Source organism: Ipomoea nil, unplaced genomic scaffold, assembly GCF_001879475.1.
Source record: "Ipomoea nil cultivar Tokyo-kokei standard unplaced genomic scaffold, Asagao_1.1 scaffold2805, whole genome shotgun sequence".
Classification (NCBI taxonomy): Eukaryota; Viridiplantae; Streptophyta; class Magnoliopsida; order Solanales; family Convolvulaceae; genus Ipomoea; species Ipomoea nil.
Window position 1 is genome coordinate 3,925,156 of NW_017619233.1, and position 17,974 is coordinate 3,943,129.

General features: G+C 43.1%; 1 protein-coding gene and 1 long non-coding RNA gene across 11 annotated transcripts; both read right to left on the reverse strand.

Annotated features, from left to right (window-relative positions):
* Positions 1–937: 937 nt before the first annotated feature.
* Positions 938–16,926, reverse strand: LOC109158254. Its single transcript, XR_002050342.1, has 3 exons — positions 16,900–16,926; positions 10,451–10,452; positions 938–1,754 (listed from the first exon to the last, which is right to left on the reverse strand). It is a non-coding gene; the product is annotated as an uncharacterized LOC109158254 (long non-coding RNA).
* LOC109158252 (serine/threonine protein phosphatase 2A 57 kDa regulatory subunit B' theta isoform-like) lies at positions 2,316–7,052 on the reverse strand. 10 transcript variants are annotated; one of them, XM_019306147.1, is made up of 5 exons: positions 6,783–7,052; positions 6,641–6,706; positions 6,188–6,364; positions 4,946–6,144; positions 2,316–3,234 (listed from the first exon to the last, which is right to left on the reverse strand). In XM_019306147.1, exons 4-5 carry the CDS (start codon positions 6,095–6,097, stop codon positions 2,875–2,877), a joined length of 1,512 nt encoding a protein of 503 aa, XP_019161692.1. In that variant the 5' UTR covers positions 6,098–6,144; positions 6,188–6,364; positions 6,641–6,706; positions 6,783–7,052; the 3' UTR covers positions 2,316–2,874. The 10 variants fall into 10 exon arrangements, with proteins under 10 accessions (XP_019161692.1, XP_019161696.1, XP_019161691.1 ...); XM_019306151.1 differs by having other exon boundaries at positions 4,946–6,364; positions 6,666–6,782; positions 6,872–7,052; XM_019306146.1 differs by having other exon boundaries at positions 4,946–6,364; positions 6,641–6,782; positions 6,872–7,052.
* Positions 16,927–17,974: the final 1,048 nt, after the last annotated feature.

Below are 17,974 nucleotides of genomic sequence, written 5' to 3' on the forward strand. Positions count from 1 at the left end.
TTATAAATTAAATAAAAAATCAAAAGCATAGAGGCTGATTTAAAAAAAAAAATTAAAAAATCATGAAATGGGAATAAATTTCAGCCTCTAACGGCTTTTGATTGTTGAGGTTGAATACCCATAATTTTTTTTATTTCTTTTTTAAAGTAGCATTAATAGTGGGGGACAGACTTATCCCCCACCATTTGTGTTGCTGCGTGCCGCGTTTCGTTATGTTTGTCTCTGAAAAACATATTTGCTCCTTTTCAATAGCTTTCTTCCCTCTCTTTCTTCTTAGTTGGAGATGCTCTTGCTAATATTGTACTTCAAAACTCAAGGGTGAAGTTGGTATTTCAATTATTTCTAAGCTTGGTTATTTTCTTTTGAAAAAGAGGTAAATAACTTTATACGAAAAAATTATTAACTTGAACTCTAAAAAATTGTAACTAAATACATTAATTTTTATTTTTGTGCATTTGTCATTTATTCACATGTAAAAATTGGTAATGAAGATTATTTTAGAGTTGTCACCGGTCAACTTCTTCAGTGAAACATGCGATCAGCCAGTCGTTAGTCTTTGGGCTTGGTTGTCAAAAACTTAAAATAACCTTCATTACTAGTTGTTATTGGTGTATCACCAAGTGCTATTGGGTCCAAATGATGTATTTAATTATAATTTTTCTTTTGTATAAAATTCAAGGGTTTATTTGACACTTTTGAGTATGGCAAGGGACATTGGCACAACTTTGAAGCCTCTTTACTCTGTTGTTGAAATATGATATGGTACGATACAGGCACAGGTCCATCTGATTCAGCGCAAATGGCATTTTAACTAAGCAGTCAACACAAGCCAAGATTTGTAAAGCAAAACCTGTCCGCCACTGCACTGGTAAGCAGGTCCACCATCTTCAACAATCAAGAATCACTTTTTTTTTTTTTTTTTTTTTTTTTTAATTTACATTCTCCCAAGTCCTCAAAATCCCTACCCAAGGGTGCTGGAGGAGATAAATCGTGAATCGCTCAGTCAGTGCTCAATTGTTTTCGCCCCTTTATGTACACTCTGCACACAAGAAATCTTCGCCCCTTTATGTACACTTTGCACACAAGAAATCTTCATTACCTCTGATTATAAGGGCACTGGAGGAGGTAAATCGTGAGTCGCCCAATCAGTGCTAAATTGTGTTCACCCTTTTATGTCCACTCTGCGCACAAGAAGTCTTTATTACCTCTGATTATGTCTTCAGTGGGAATCAAATCTCCACCCTGCCACTGGAACAAGACTTTTACGGTGACCCTTGAATCATTGAGCTAAGTCCCGTGGTGCACTTTTTAGTCACTTCTGTTCATGTAACATCATCATCATCTATGCATCTTTCTTTTAAGTCTAAACTGAAGCACTTTTCAGTTTTCATCCATCCACAGTATACCTAAAGTACTTTTCCTACAAAAAACACTTGCTCTCAAGATTATGGCAGAACTCAAGTCTTCTTTATCAGTGGAGGACACAAAAATGCTTTGGCATTAGCCTTAGATGAGCAGTTCCTGAGCATATACCTACATTTCATTCCAAGAATATTAATTTGTAATCATCCCATCAACACAACTGGACTTCAATTATTCACCCTTGCATGCAGGCATTCATCAGCTTGCTCAATCATCATCAATCAACACAACACACATTAACTATAATACTCAATTGTTATACCATGGACCAGGGTTCATATTGCATTGTGAACCCTTATACAAAAATTCTGTATCTACCGTTAACAATTTATCTACATGTAAACAAATAACTTGATAATTGCTGACACATAATACGATAGCTATTGGTACAGAAACTATCAACTGCAGGTACAGAATGTGTCAACTATAGATACAAAATCTGACTTGATAATTACTGACACATAATATGATAGTTACAGGTACATAAACTATCAACTACAAGTACAGAATGTGTCAACTATAGATACAGAATCTGACTTGATAATTGCTAACACATAATATGATAGTTACAAGTACATAAACTATCAACTGCAGGTACAGAATGTGTCAACTATAGATACAGAATCTGACTTGATAATTGCTGACACATAATATGATAGTTACAGGTACATAAACTATCAACTGCAGGTACAGAATGTGTCAACTATAGATACAGAATCTGACTTGATAATTGCTGACACATAATATGATAGTTACAGGTACATAAACTATCAACTGCAAGTACAGAATGTGTCAACTATAGATACAGAATCTGAAAGTTATTTTTGGACCAGGGTCTACAATGCAAGGTAGACCCTAGTCCTTGGTATAATTTGCCTATAACACTCCATAGATTTGAGTGAAGAAAGAAAAATCCATATACCTGGCTTCAACAGAACTAAATTGGCTTACAAACTTAGTTGAGTTAGTTGCATTTCAAGGCAGGCAGCATTTGTCAAGCATATTATGATAGAGTACGATATTGACTGCGGAACATTGTACATAAATTTCAAACTACAAAATTACCTAAACAGACTACCAGCAAAATGAAGCCCTTTCAGTCTCATAATTTCTAGAGCAATGAAGACCGAGTTTACTAACCAAATTCACTCAAGCTAAGCGTGCAGTGCAGACTAAAAGCTTCAGCCACTTTCACCCAATTCCATATGTACACACCTCGTGTCTAAATTGAATAGAGGTAACCTGGTATCCCGTATGCAACATAGTGTCCCATTTACCCCATGTGACCTGTGAAACCAAAAAATTTCAGGAATAATGAAAACGCCAAGAAAGAAAGACTAGTGTGATTTTCCCATTACAATAAATCGAGTTCCTTGCTTATGATTCCTATCCTTGTACATACCACCGAGCGCAATGAGGCTATTTCTGCATAAATAGCATATCGGGTACCACCTAGCCAGATGATGCACGAGGAGTCAGCTTTCGAGAGACGAGCACTGGTTCGTTACTTGCAGCTTTCATTGCAGCAATCTCTTCAAGACGCTTCCAAGTTGCTTCACGTTGCATTTTTTTCTGTTGTTCTTGGGCCTCGCCTTCCTGAAATTTGGTCATGCACTCTTCAAAAAGTTCGGGATCAATATCAGAGAAAAGTTTGCATACATTCAAAGTCAAGCTTTGCACTGCTGGATTCCAGTGGGTTCTTGAATTTTTCTCCAAGGCAGGGTAGATGACTGGCAGTATAACTTTGCGATTTTGTTTGATTAGGTTCTCGATGTGATCGTTATTCCATAAAAACAAGGCCCTCTCAGCCACCTACATGAATAAAATTGAATAACATGATGATATAGATACTATTATTGTCCATAGACTAGTGGAAGTGAAAAGGGAATGTGAAAAGCAAGCAAATGTAACAATCAAGTTAAATTTTTAGTCTATACTACCATTACACAAGAAGGCAAGAAGCAATCTTTTATGTGCATATTACTCCCTCCGTCCCGAATTGGTTGTCTCATTTGCTTTTTGCACGCTTTTTAAGGAATTAAAGTAAATGCTATGTATTTTCCAATTATGCCCTTCACTTTTTCACTTTTGGAAATAAAAGCAAAAGTCATAAGGGTAATTTGGGAAAAAGTAGAATGATGGTGATGTTCAATTTTAGAAAGAGGACAACATTTTGGGACAAACTAAAAAGGAAAGTAAGACATGCAAAATGGGACAGAGGGAGTACTTTTCAGCAAAGGTTCACACTGTTGAATTTGAAAGATCCAAAGGCTTGGCAGGTGGAGAATAACAACCACCCGCCAGTTAGGCAGAAGCAAAGATGAAGAATCTAGGAATGAAAAAATGTATATAATACTGAAAGGTTACAATATACTACTATAATTCTACGTTTCTAATGAAGAAACATAGTACATATATACAAACACATAATTGTTAATTTAAGCACCTATTCATAAACAGACATAACCCTTTGTTTTTCAACACTCCCCCTCAAGCTGGAACCTCTGGAAGTTCCAAGCTTGGATTAAAACATACACTCCACTTTACTCTAAATTACAAATGAAGATTAAATGTAACTAGAGGATAACATTGTTGGATGGCTTCAGAGAGACGACGCTATGCACAACCCTTGGGAATGAAGATGAATGCACCAAGGGCGAAGCTTAACACGAACAACCTCACAGCAACATAAGCACTCTAGGTGAGTCTAGGACTTGCCAACAACAATCTTCATCAAGAGCGGCAGAGCAAACAAAGCATGAGCAGCAAAGGGGATGTAGTAGAGCCCATAGTAATGACAAATATACCCAAAGAATTAAATAAAGTATGAACACCGAGAACTCCAAAGGCCTGTCGGGTGGAGAACAACAACCACCCGCCAGTTAGGCAGAAGCAAAGATGAAGAGTTTAGGAATGAGAAAATGTATATAATACTGAAAGGTTACAATATATTTCTATAATTCTATGTTTCTAATGAAGAAACATAGTACATATATATACAGACACATAACTATTAATATAAGCACCTATTCATAAACAGACACAACCCTATAGACAGACATAACCCTTTGTTTTTCAACACACACCACTCAAGTCTAATTTCCCAGTTCCTCGTTCTTTTGCAAAACTAAGAACAGGTGAGGATGCAAGAAATGTCTTTGTAACAAGGATAGTTAGTGGAGAAGATAAGCAGGCAGTATGAGTAGTCAATGTTGAAGGCACATTAAATGTGCCAAAGAACCGGAGAATGCCAGGAAAGAAGTTCATTGGGACCTAGTTGTATCTACAAGGAATTTATTTGCTAAGTTCTCTTAGAAGCCCTTGGATTCTTCTCCATCTAAGAATTACTAGGAAAACGCCCAGATTTCAGGCAAGCTGATATACATTAATTTAACGAGTATTAAATATCAAGTTGAAAAGTTTCAATGAGTTCTATCAGCTTTTACTGAAATTAACTAATTCAGTGAAGTGGCAACACCAGTGTATAAAGAACTAAATCAACTAATAAACTAAAACCACTGACCTGAAAATGCGAGCTGCTCAAGCAACGACCAATTTGTTGAAACAAGGGAACCATACAGCGCTGGAATTCTGGGGGCTGTGTAGCCTCCAAGACCTCCTCGAGCTCACCTAAGAACATAACTTCCTTCGAACTGTTTGTGATTGGCCAATATTTCAATAAACCCCTAATAACAGTATCGGCAAGCTTGCAGTCCTTCTCCACAAATTGTGTAATGCAGTAAGATAACTGCTGATGGTACATTTGTATGCACTTGGGCCTGTGAAGTGGAATAAGAGCTCGAACGAGGAACAGTTTGTGCTCCTCCTTCAGTGGTAATGCAAACCCATTAATTATGCTGCCCAAGATTTCCAGCAGCTCTGCAATTCCATTATGTTTCTCGGTTTCAAAGATGAACCTATAGAATATATTATTGATTGTTTTCCTAATGAATGGGCGGTGCACCATGAACTTTCCATATATCCGGTGCAGAACTGTTTTCAGGTATTCCCTTTCTCTTGGATCTTCAGAGTCAAACAGATCTAATAGCTTCACGACGAAAGAATGATCAATGTATCGTTTTGCCAACTTTGCATCTGTTTCAGGTGATGCCACAAACCTGAGAAGGAATTCATACACAATTTGCAGATGGGGCCATGCAGGGTCCATCAAGGGCTCATCTTCTTCCAGGTCAAAAGCTTCCAATATTTTGTTCTCACGAGGCTGAGGAGTAAGCACCCTGAATAAGTTAACGGATACCATTTTAACAATTTCTTGCATGGAATTTTCCGTGAATTTCCCATTTGCAGAGGAAACATAATCAACAAGCTCTACCAGGGTCTGTCGTTTGATGTCTTTCTCTTTCAAGTTTTTTGTGGGATCAGTAAAATCAAACGGCACAGAACATAAGTTCAGTTTCTTTATGAATAAACTTTGCTTCTCGGAATTGGGAACATCTCTAAAACTCGGCAACAAGGCTTCATAGGGAGAAACTCCCGAACTCCCATTCTCCTTTGCATTTACAGCCTGGGGAAGTTTAGTTCCATGATTGAGCCCGGGAGCAGAGTTGGAATTGACTCCTATTGGACTTGGAGAGAAAGCAGAGCTTCCGCCATCACGATTTTCCACAGACCTAGATGGCTTCCGAGGGAGCTTATTGAATATCTGTTTGATCATCACTAGGAACTACACACTCGAGTTTCTTTTGTATGAACCCAACAAGCTAGGTAGATCAAACAGTGTTTCAAAACAGACACATCCCCAAAGATAAACGACACTAGAAACCGAAATCCTAACAGCAACTCAGCAAGATCTCATCAGATCATAAACCTCTGCTGTTCTCCACCACCATAAACCAATCCATCCTTCATATGGTTTCAAGTTCTTCCAGTCTAAGTAAATAACTTCCCCTCTCATCTGGGCATTACAAGAAGGTGAGAACTCCTAAATGAAGAAAATTACAATTATCAACTGTATCAAAACTCAGATTTTTCAGTTGATCCTACATCAATAAAAGTCAATTTCCCCATTCCCTTTAGTGGAAAAAAATTGACACCAAGTCCATATTTTAGAAATATTTACACATATATATCAAATCCCCCTTTATCAGCAGACTTAAAATCATGTTCTTTTTTCTTTTATGCCATAAACAGAATAGTCCAAAAGCTCAAATTCCAGTAAAGGTTCAAACCACAATCATGCAATTTAGGCTCTTCTCACCTGAGAAGAAAAGATGTAAACTAACCGCAGCTCTTCCTTGTGTCAAAACTTAGAGAGGTTCACAGCCTACAGCGAGATCAAAAGATTAAAAGATCTGGCCATGATCTACGAAACCCAGATAACATTCCTTATCAAGAATCACCTGCAAAAAGCGCCCAAGAAATACAAGCATAAGACACTCAATAAACAACAGGAGCAGCACCATTCACCAGAAGGATATTTGATGCTTACAAGAAGATAGATAGCACAAGTTATTGGTGATAAAGAAAAGCCGGAACTGAAAAAGATTGAATCTTTCTGGGTTGGGTCAGTAATCGCAATCTGAAAAACAGCCCAAGACGAAAGAAAAAGGGGAGACGGGTTGAAGAAAAGCAATTTCTGGTTGTTCTCGATGTGTTTGGTTCGCTGGCATTATTGTTATTTTGATTTTCTCTATGCTTTATTTTCTTTTTATCTTTTTTTTTCAATTTTAAATTTTTATTCTTTGCTTTTTTGGGAGATTTCAATTTTCAACTTCTCAAAGCACTCCCCTTTTGGGGTTCTCCAGATGGAAAGAAACGCCCTGATTTGACTAGTTTCGCCCTTTATCTGCTAAAGAATTTTATGGAAGAAAAGGACTATATGGTCCGAACAGCTGATTTTTTTTTTAATGGTAAAATAAACCTTAAACTGGTATACAAAAAATTAATTAAATCATAAAATTTTTAAAAGTTACAATTAAACCATTCAACATGTTATTTTTGTGCATTGGATGAGAACTGATTGTATTATATTTTCTGAACTTAATTACAATGAGATCAGATGATGTGAATATATAGAATAGAGAGTCACAGTGTGACAATGATAAGAAGTAGAGAGTCACAGTGTGACAAGGATAAGAAGTTCTAAACAGACTCATATACATACAGTCCTAATACTCCCCCTCAAGCACAGTGTATACTAGTAACCTGTAGCTTGTCCCTTAAGGAAGAAAATCTAGGTCCAGGCAGAGCTTTGGTGAAGATATCAGCAAGTTGATCCTTTGTGGAGATGAAGTTGACTTGGATATCGCCCGAAGCTACTCGATCACGAACAAAATGATAATCAATCTCCACATGCTTGGTGCGCGCATGAAAGATTGGATTGGCACTCATATATGTAGCTCCTAGATTATCACACCATAATTTTGGAATGGAAATACCCGGAATCTGTATCTCACGCAATAATGACATAGTCCATAGAACCTCAGCACAAACATCTGCAAGAGCTTTGTATTCAGCCTCAGTGGATGACCTGGCAACAGTTCTCTGTTTCTTGCAAACCCATGATATAAGATTACTCCCCAAGAAAACAGCAAAACCACTCGTGAATTTTCGATCGTCAGGACAACCAGCCCAATCAGAATCAGAGAAAGCATGAATGTCTCTAGATGAGCACCGTCGTATGCGTAAACCATGATCAACTGTTCCCTTAACATACCCGAGTACCCGTTTGAGCTGCTCCCAGTGTGATATGGTGGGGGCATGCATATGCTGGCATAACTGATTAACTGCAAAGGATAGGTCAGGTCGTGTGACAGTGAGATATTGCAGTGCTCCAGCTAGACTCCTGTACTGTGTGGGATCATCATATAGATCTGAATTGAAGGGGACAGTTTTCGAGACAGAGATAGGTGTAGAAAGGGGTTTGCATTCAGACATTCCAGCCCGTTTTAAAATATCATTCATATACCGTTGTTGAGATAAAATAATCTCATTGTCACTCTTAACTGTTTCAATACCCAGAAAAAAATTTGGTTCACCAAGATCTCTGATTTTGAATGTAGCAGACAGTTTGGACAAGAGCTGAGACATAATATCTTGATCACTTCCCATTACAAGAATGTCATCCACGTACACCAATAGATAAACCAAAGCAGAGTCTTTAGAGTAATAGAACAGAGAGACATCTGTCTTGGATGCTTGAAAGCCAACCGATAGTAAGAACGTATGTAGTCGATTAAACCAAGCTCTGGGAGCTTGTTTTAACCCATACAGAGATCTTTTTAACAAACAAACATGATTCGGGAAGTTAGCATCAATATAACCAGGGGGTTGCTTCATATAAACTGTTTCAGCCAGATTACCATTCAGAAAAGCATTATGAACATCTAGCTGTTTGATAGACCACCCAGATGATAAAGCTAGAGATAGAAGGAGTCTTACAGTCGTAGGCTTTACCACTGGACTAAAAGTGTCGAAGAAGTCCTGACCTGGAACCTGATTAAAACCTTTCGCAACCAGCCTGGCTTTATGCCTTTCAATAGCACCATCAGCCTTTCTCTTCGTACGAAACACCCATTTACAACCAATAATATTCATACCTGCAGTGGGTGGAACTAGAGACCATGTGTGGTTATGCAGGAGAGCATTGAATTCTTGGTCCATGGCTTCACGCCACTCAGGATATTTGACAGCTTGAGAGTAACATGTGGGTTCCGTGGGATGCACTTGAGCTGCTAGAACAAAAAGAGGAGCATCTGCGTTGCTGCGAGTGGCCATAGAGTGAGTACGGACATTGGGCCTGATGGACCGCCCACGTGGACGGCCTCGCCGGCGAGCAACAGGCTCCACAGGATCACCCGACGAGGCAGCCTGTCCAGGATCCACGGCTGGTTCGAATGAAGCAGGTAGCGGCGGTTCTGGCAGCTCATCATTGGACACGGCAGGAATAGGTGTGCTGTGACTGAGAACAGATTCCGCCCAAGGTCCAGAAAACGGAGTAGATAGATCCTGCAAAGAAGTTTTAATAGCAAAGGGGAAAACTTCTTCATCAAATCTGACATGCCTGCATGTGTAAATCTTATTAGTATGTAAGTCCATGCATCTGTACCCCCTAAAGGACTCAGGATAACCTAGGAAGACACATGGAGAAGACCTGTATGACATCTTATGACGATTATATGGTCGAAGATGAGGGTAGCATAAACACCCAAAGACACGAAGAAAAAGATAGGAAGGAGGGGATTTATGTAACAGGAGATGAGGACTGGAGTTATTTAATACAGAAGATGGCATTCTGTTAATTAAATAGACAGCAGTCTCAAAGGCAAAATCCCAAAATTTCAAAGGAACAGAGGCATGAGCTAGAAGAGCCAGACCAGTTTCAACAATGTGACGATGTTTTCGTTCAACACGACCATTCTGTTCATGTGTATAGGCACAAGATTGTCTATGTTGAATTCCTGTACTCAGCACCTAAATCAGACTGAATGGCCTTTATTTTGCAATTAAAGGACCGTTCAACAAGAGTACTGGTAGGGAATATCCCGACCGACATAGCTTCACCACGACCGAGGAGCCTTTGTCTCTTTCTCCTTGTCTTTGCAGGTAACAGGTCGGGCTCCACGAGAAGAACCCGGTCGTAGATCGACCGGGAGTTGCCCGAGCGACGGTGTCGACCACCGAGCGATAGCCCTTTGGCGAAAGAGCTGACGAAGGACACGTGGCGGCTCTCTACATCGACAGGCAGGGCACCCGGGAGGATGACACGTGGTAGCTACGTGGAGGGCATGCCGAACGGCTGGAATCTTGTCCCCAGCATAGCGGCTATAAATACCCACAGTAGCTACAGTGTAAGGGACTTTTGGACGATCGATAGGTTGTTGTTAGAGAATCCCGACCGCAGTCAGTCGGTACTCAGAGCAACCAAGTAGATTGTACTTAGGGCCTTTACCGTGATCAATAAAGATATTTACTTGCTTTAATTGGTCTCGTGTTGTTATATATTGCTTACGTGTAATTAGCAGTATCATTTTGGCGCCGTCTGTGGGGACCCGTGCAAGAAACCAACGTCTTGACGAGCACCCGATCACCATATCGACATGTATCCGTGGGCACACAACAACTTTGCTGACGACCAGGCGGATGCGGCGAGCTCCTCCGACCACTATGCTACCCAACAGCAGGGTCAGACGATGGACCTCAACCTCAACCTCTCGCCACCGCATCCGTCAAATACATACCCGGCCGCCCAGCAGCCGGTGAATTACATACAACCAGGATACCCAACACCCGGTCTGCCATACCAACAGCAGCCGATGATGTATCCCGCCCAGTATCCGTACCTGGTCCCACCTCCACCGTATGGGTACTGGCCAGGCCAACCAATGTGCTACACTTCCCCGGTTGGGTATCCACCGTATACGCCAGCTTATACAGCTCCAGCCGCCGCCCCTCCAGTACAACCGGCCGCCCAAGTAGAGCCGCAGCGTCAGTCCGTGTCCCGGGCTCGACGCTCGGCTCATTCGCGGTTGGGGTCGGGGGGTGCTGATGCGATGGAGGCACCAGCTCAGGCCGTTCAAGCGGAGGACCCTGAAGAAGTTGCCCGAGCGGTAGCTTTTGATCGTCTTCGACCGGAGATGCGCCAACGTTTGGGACCCCAAGACCCGGACCGCGGGCACGAAGACGTACAAATGCAGGAAGCTAGCCACGAGGCTTCATCCGGGTATAGCGGGTCGAGATCTCACCGGCGGCGACGCGCTCGGGATACAGCCCAAGCCGCTCAAGCCGCCGAGCTCAACGAAACCCGGGGACTACTCTATAACCTCCAGGCGGAAGTTGCGCAGCTCAGGAATGCGTACCCAGGAACTCCCCCGGTCAACCAATCAACCTTGCACCAGACGCCTTTCACAGCAGCGGTAATGGCCCAGCCTTACCCGCTCGACTTAAAGGTCTCGGGAGAGAAGAGTTATGACGGACGGGCAGATCCTGAGGCCCACGTGAATGATTTTTTCAGCAACATGATGCTGAAGGGCGTTTCGGACGCCGTGATGTGCAGAGCCTTTTACTCGACCCTCACCGGTCGGGCAGCAGAGTGGTTCCGTACCCTGCCCCCGGGGTCGATCGACAAATTTGAGACCCTGGCGATCAAATTTGTGAGGAAGTTCATCACTTCCAAAGTGGTGAGGAAGTCCTACATGTATCTCGAGAAGGCCAAGCAGCTGGAAGGGGAAAGCTTGACCGATTTCCTCATCAAATGGAAAGCGGCAGTCGGGGAGGTCGAGCCTATGGACGATGCGACCGCCACCCACATGCTTCACATATCTCTCCGGGCGGGACATTTGTACCAGGACTTCATCCTACACCCCCCGACCACTTACGAGGAGGCCCTTCGGAGGGTCACAGACTATGCCAACGCCGGCGAGGCGAATGCCGTCAAGCGCTTGCAGGAGGTCGGCTCTTCGTCCCGTAAACCGGCCGGCCGGGCGGAACATAGGTCGGGAGATGACAACCCCCGATCCCGCACCAGGCCTGGGGAATTTACGGCCTTGAACCGATCCGCAGCGGAGGCCATGCAATACGCCCAGTCCTGCAATCTCATCAAACTCCCCCATCCCGATCGAGACGGCCCTGACAAGAGTAAGCACTGTGCTTACCATCGATGCGCTGGGCATGACACGGAGGAGTGTACCCACTTGCGCCAATTGTTGGAAGATCTGCTTAACAGGGGAAAATTGGACAAGTGTGTGGGGAAGAGAGAGGAAAACAAAAGGAACACCGATCGGAGGGATCATAGACGTTCCCATCACCGCTCTGATCGATCTGGGCAAGACAGAAGGGATGATCATCATGACGACCGACGGGACCCCGACCCTCCGTCCGGCAGCCGCCCGTCCGGAAAGCCTACCATCCACGTCATTTTCGGTGGGCTGGAAGATGCTTCCCGACCGCGGGCTAATTGCCCGGTCGCAATAGTAGATTCCCGCGGAATCGGGAAGAGGCAGAAGATGGAACCCATAACCTTCACCCTTGAGGACCAACCTACCAGCAGCGATCACGGCATGGAGGCGCTCGTGGTCACGATTGACGTTAAGGGGACAGACGTCCAGAGGGTTATGGTCGACACGGGCAGCAGTGTGAACGTCCTATACTTGGACGTGTTTGAAAAGCTTGGCCTCGACAGGAAGGAGCTGACTCCGGTCGGTGTACCACTGTCAGGGTTTACCGGGGCTCTTATCTACCCCGAGGGAAAAATAACGCTCCCGGTCGAGATCGGCACGCCTCCAAAGTCGATCCAAACGAAGCTGGAATTTGTTGTGGTCAACCTCCATTGCGTCCACAACATTATCTTGGGCCGACCCGCCATTATGAAGATCGGTGGGATAATTTCTATGCCCCACCTGTGCATGAAATTCCCCACCCCCAACGGGGTCGGCGTGGTCCGTAGCGATGTCCAGTCCGCCCGGAAGTGTTACACCCGAGCGGTCAATAGACGTGACTCCGGTCCATCTTCCCGGGTGAACACCATAGCCAAAGAGGAGGCTAAGGAACGGAAGGAGCAGCCTGAACCTTCCGAAGAAATTGAAGAAGTTCCCCTGTCCGAGGACCGCCCGGACAGGAAGATAAAGATTGGACGAGCCCTCACCCCCGAGATTCGAGCGGAAGTTCTGGCCGTGCTCCGGGAGTACGCTGATATCTTTGCATGGGGGCCTGAAGACATGCCCGGGATCGATCGGTCGGTCATCTGTCACAAATTGGCCGTCGATCCGGCAGCTAAGCCGGTCGTCCAAAAAACCCGGCACCTTTCCTCCGATCGCCGCGAGTTTGTAAGAGAAGAAGTCAAAAAGATGGCGGCGATCGAACACATCCGTCCGGTAGTCTACCCCGAGTGGGTGGCAAATATCGTTCTAGTTCCTAAGCCCCCAGCCTGGAGGATGTGTATCGACTTCACGGACCTCAACAAAGCCTGTCCGCTCGACCCGTATCCTCTACCGAGCATTCATCAGATGGTCGACGAGACGGCCGGGGCCGAGTTAATGAGCTTCATGGATGCCTTTAAGGGATACCATCAGATCATGATGCACCATGAAGACGAAAGCAAGACAGCCTTCGTGACCCCGGATGGGCTGTATTGTTACCGAGTGATGCCGTTCGGCCTCCGAAATGCAGGAGCGACCTACCAAAGGATGGTCAACATGCTCTTTGCTGATCTACTGGGCCGAACGATGGAGGCTTACATCGATGATATGCTGGTCAAGAGTCGGGACCGATCCGACCACACTCGGGACCTTCGGGAGTGCTTCCAGATCATGAGGAAGTACCAGTTGCGGCTGAACCCGACCAAGTGCACATTCGCGGTTCAGACCGGCAAGTTCCTCGGCTATATGATGACCAAGAGAGGAATCGAGCCTAACCCGGCCAAAGTAAAAGCGATTCTGGACATGCAGCCACCTTCCACCGTTCGGGAGGTCCAGCAATTGACCGGTCGGTTGGCAGCCCTCAGCCGGTTCCTCTCCAAGCTAGCCGAACGCGCTTTACCTTTCTTCAAGGTATTGCGGAAGGTTAATGGATTCGTCTGGGACGAAGAGTGCCGAGCGGCTTTTGATGAGCTGAAGGAATACCTCATGTCACCGATCGTGCTCTCAAAGCCTGAGCTCGGGGAAGAGCTAGACGTGTACCTCGCCGTGTCCGATCGCGCAGTAAGCGCAGTGTTGTGCCGAACCGATCCGGAAGGGGTCCAGCGACCGGTGTACTACGTAAGCCACGCGCTACATGGTCCCGAGCTCCGGTACTCCCGGCTAGAGAAGGTCGTCTATGCCTTATACATTGCCGCAAAGAAGTTGGCTCCCTACTTCCAAGGTCGAGCAATTCGCGTGTTGACCGATCAGCCGATCGGGCCAGTCCTCCGAACTGCTTCATCGTCCGGCCGCCTAGTCAAATGGGCGTTAATGTTGACCCAGTACGCGATCGAGTACCGACCGAGACCGGCTATTAAAGGTCAAGCTCTTGCGGATTTCTTGGTTGAGTGCACCGCCCGGGATACCCGGCCAAGGAGCCTTTGTCTCTTTCTCCTTGTCTTTGCAGGTAACAGGTCGGGCTCCACGAGAAGAACCCGGTCGTAGATCGACCGAGAGTTGCCCGAGCGACGGTGTCGACCACCGAGCGATAGCCCTTTGGCGAAAGAGCTGACGAAGGACACGTGGCGGCTCTCTACATCGACAGGCAGGGCACCCGGGAGGATGACACATGGTAGCTACGTGGAGGGCATGCCGAACGGCTGGAATCTTGTCCCCGGCATAGCGGCTATAAATACCCACAGTAGCTACAGTGTAAGGGACTTTTGGACGATCGATAGGTTGTTGTTAGAGAATCCCGACCGCAGTCAGTCGGTACTCAGAGCAACCAAGTAGATTGTACTTAGGGCCTTTACCGTGATCAATAAAGATATTTACTTGCTTTAATTGGTCTCGTGTTGTTATATATTGCTTACGTGTAATTAGCAGTATCAAGTACGAAATTTATCAAAGATGACATAAAGATCAGACTTTAATTTCATAGGAAAGAACCATGTATACCGGGAATAGTCATCCACAAAGATCACAAAATAACGGAAGCCAGAAGTAGATAAAGTGGGCGCATGACCCCAAATGTCTGTGTAAATAAGATCTAGGACTTGAGAACTAGAGGAAGCAACACGGGGGAGGGGAAAACGGGCAGATTTGCCTAATTGACACGCATTGCATAAAGAATTATGACAACGAATATTATCACGAGACCCACTAACCAAACAAGAACGAAGTATATGGCTAAGAACACGGTTATGAGGATGACCTAGACGATTGTGCCAAGTGTAAGCCGAGGCACGAGCGGAAATAAACGCTGACGGAGACGAACTAGGTAATGAAAGTGTGTATAGTCCCCCCGAACTATTGCCCCGAAGAAGTATTTCCTTGGTATTGATATCTTTTACAACAAAAAAGGAGGGGTGAAACTCAAAAAAGACTTTATTATCGGATGCAAACTTCTGAACAGATAATAAAGAATTAGACAAACGCGGAACGTGAAGTATATCAGACAATGTAAATGATCTAGAAGGGGTATTAAAAGAGGCATGGCCAACATGACTAATAGATAAACTCATACCGTCACCGACACGTAAAGTGTCATTACCAGTGTACTTCTCCGATGTAGGAAGGGTAGCGATGTTCGGAGTTGCATGATTTGTGGCTCCAGTGTCCGGAACCCAAGTATGAGAATTTGACGAGGTTTTAGCAACTAAACCATTCTGAAACACCAAATTAGCCTGAGAACCCGGAGCCCCTGAATATTGCCGAAAACAGTTGACTCCCGTGTGACCGAAACTTTTGCAAATTTGACACGGATCATTATAGCGCCAAAAACAATTGGCTCCCGTGTGACCAAAACGTTTACAAATTTGACACGGATCATCATAGCGCCAAAAACAATTGGCTCCCGTGTGATCAAAACGTTTACAAATTTGACACGGATCATCATAGCGCCAAAAACAATTGACTCCTGTGTGGCCGAAACCTTTACAAATTTGACACGGATCATCGAAGCCACGTTGCTGACCTCCACGGTAATTAAGGTTGCCATCGCAGCGCTGCATCTTCTTAATTTTATGAATCACAAAACCCTAGCTAACTGATACCAGATGAGAACTGATTGCATTATATTTTCTGAACTTAATTACAATGAGATCAGATGATGTGAATATATAGAATAGAGAGTCACAGTGTGACAATGATAAGAAGTAGAGAGTCACAGTGTGACAAGGATAAGAAGTTCTAAACAGACTCATATACATAGAGTCCTAATACATTGAAGTTCAAATTTGATCAATGACCTGTAATAGCATGTCACTAGAATTCTGGACAAGAATTTGATTCTCCTAATTGAAAAAAAATTGTACCTCCAATTTGTATACACTGTGATAGTCAAGCTGCAATGGGAACGGTACAAAGTAATATGTACAGAGTATAATGGTAAGTCTAACTAGAGATATACGTCGTAAACATAACTCTATTCAATAAATTATCACAATGACACAATATAATGGGTGTTATTTCTGTTGACTACGTGAAGTCGAAGGAAAATATAGCGAATTCGCTAATCAAAGAGTTAAGTAGGGAGTTGATAGAGAAGTTATCACGATAAATGAGACTAAAGTTCTTGAAATAAAAATTTTATTGTGGATGTTCAACCTAACTGGCACTTAGGTTCAAATTGAACAACTAAATTATAGAATGAAATGTGGTCATTGCGAGGGTCTCGAACTCCTATCGAATCCTCATTGAAATAGTGACTCCTACATGAGGTTAGCATGTATGCATGTTTTAATGATTCTAAATGTCTGTTGACATGAGTGCAGTATGCAGGATACTTGGGAAAAAAATCACGAAAGAAAATGGAACCGCTTCAAAGGAGAATTGTGCTCGCTCAATCCATTTGAAACTTTGTTTATACATTCTTTTCATTTGTAGTATACTGTTTATGTACATTAAATTTTATTTTTATAAACATATAGAAGAAACATTATGAACTTGCTATAAACTGAATGGAAATACATATGTTGTACATTTAATTTAGTGTTTATGGTGACTGATCCCTTTGTTGAATTGTAGGCACTTCTAACCGGAGACGAAGAAGATTTCTTTGTCTCTGGCCACGAAGACGAAACTCTTTTTTTTTTAAATCATTTTAAATTTGAGTGACATGTTAGAAATTGAAAACCCCTGCAAATTGAACGAATTGCATGAAATGGGTTAATTTAGCGATTCAATTGTAATTTTTTTTAAATTCAGTGACCTAATTGCATTATCGTGTGCAATCCAATGACCTACTTGACCCTAGGATTCCTAAAAGTGAAAAAAGTTTTTGAATACCAATAAACTTTATAAACTCTATAAAAGGAGTTAATACCCAAAATGAGTTAATACCCAAAATCGTCCTCGACTATAGTGGTTTTTCTCAATTTCGTCCTAAACAACTTTGGTGACCTAATATCGTCCCAGACTTTTGTGTTTCGCTCAATTTAGTCCCAGACTTTTGTGTTTTTGCTCAATTTAGTCCCTCATTTGTTATTCTGTCCATTTGGTGTTAAATAAATAGACAATTCAATAATTTTAATATTGGCATCTCTTTACTCATAGACATGTGAACTGCGAAATCCTTTTTTTTTTTACGAATTACTCCCAGAATTACTCCTAAAACTGCGAATATAAAATTTGATTTGCAGGTCCGGGAGTAATTCTGGGTGTAATTCGTACAAGAAATAGGAATTTCGCACTTCACAAGTTGAAAGTAAAGAGAGATCAATATTGACATTACTGAATTGTCCCTTTATTTAACACCAATTTGACTGAATAACAAATGGAGGACTAAATTGAGCGAAACACAAAAGTCTGGGACGATATTAGGTCACCAAAGTCGTTTAGGACGAAATTAAGAAAAACCACTATAGTCGAGGACGATTTTGGGTATTAACTCTACCCAAAATTGTCCTCGACTATAGTGGTTTTTCTCAATTTCGTCCTAAACGACTTTTGTGACCTAATATCGTCCCAGACTTTTG

Bases quoted from the DNA above. Each gene is read 5' to 3' on its own strand.
- LOC109158252 (XM_019306151.1), bottom strand. From the start codon at position 6,097: ATGATCAAACAGATATTCAATAAGCTCCCTCGGAAGCCATCTAGGTCT. The intron at 3,235-4,945 runs GTCAGTGGTTTT...TTATTCATGTAG, and splicing joins TGAGCAGCTCGCATTTTCAG to GTGGCTGAGAGGGCCTTGTT.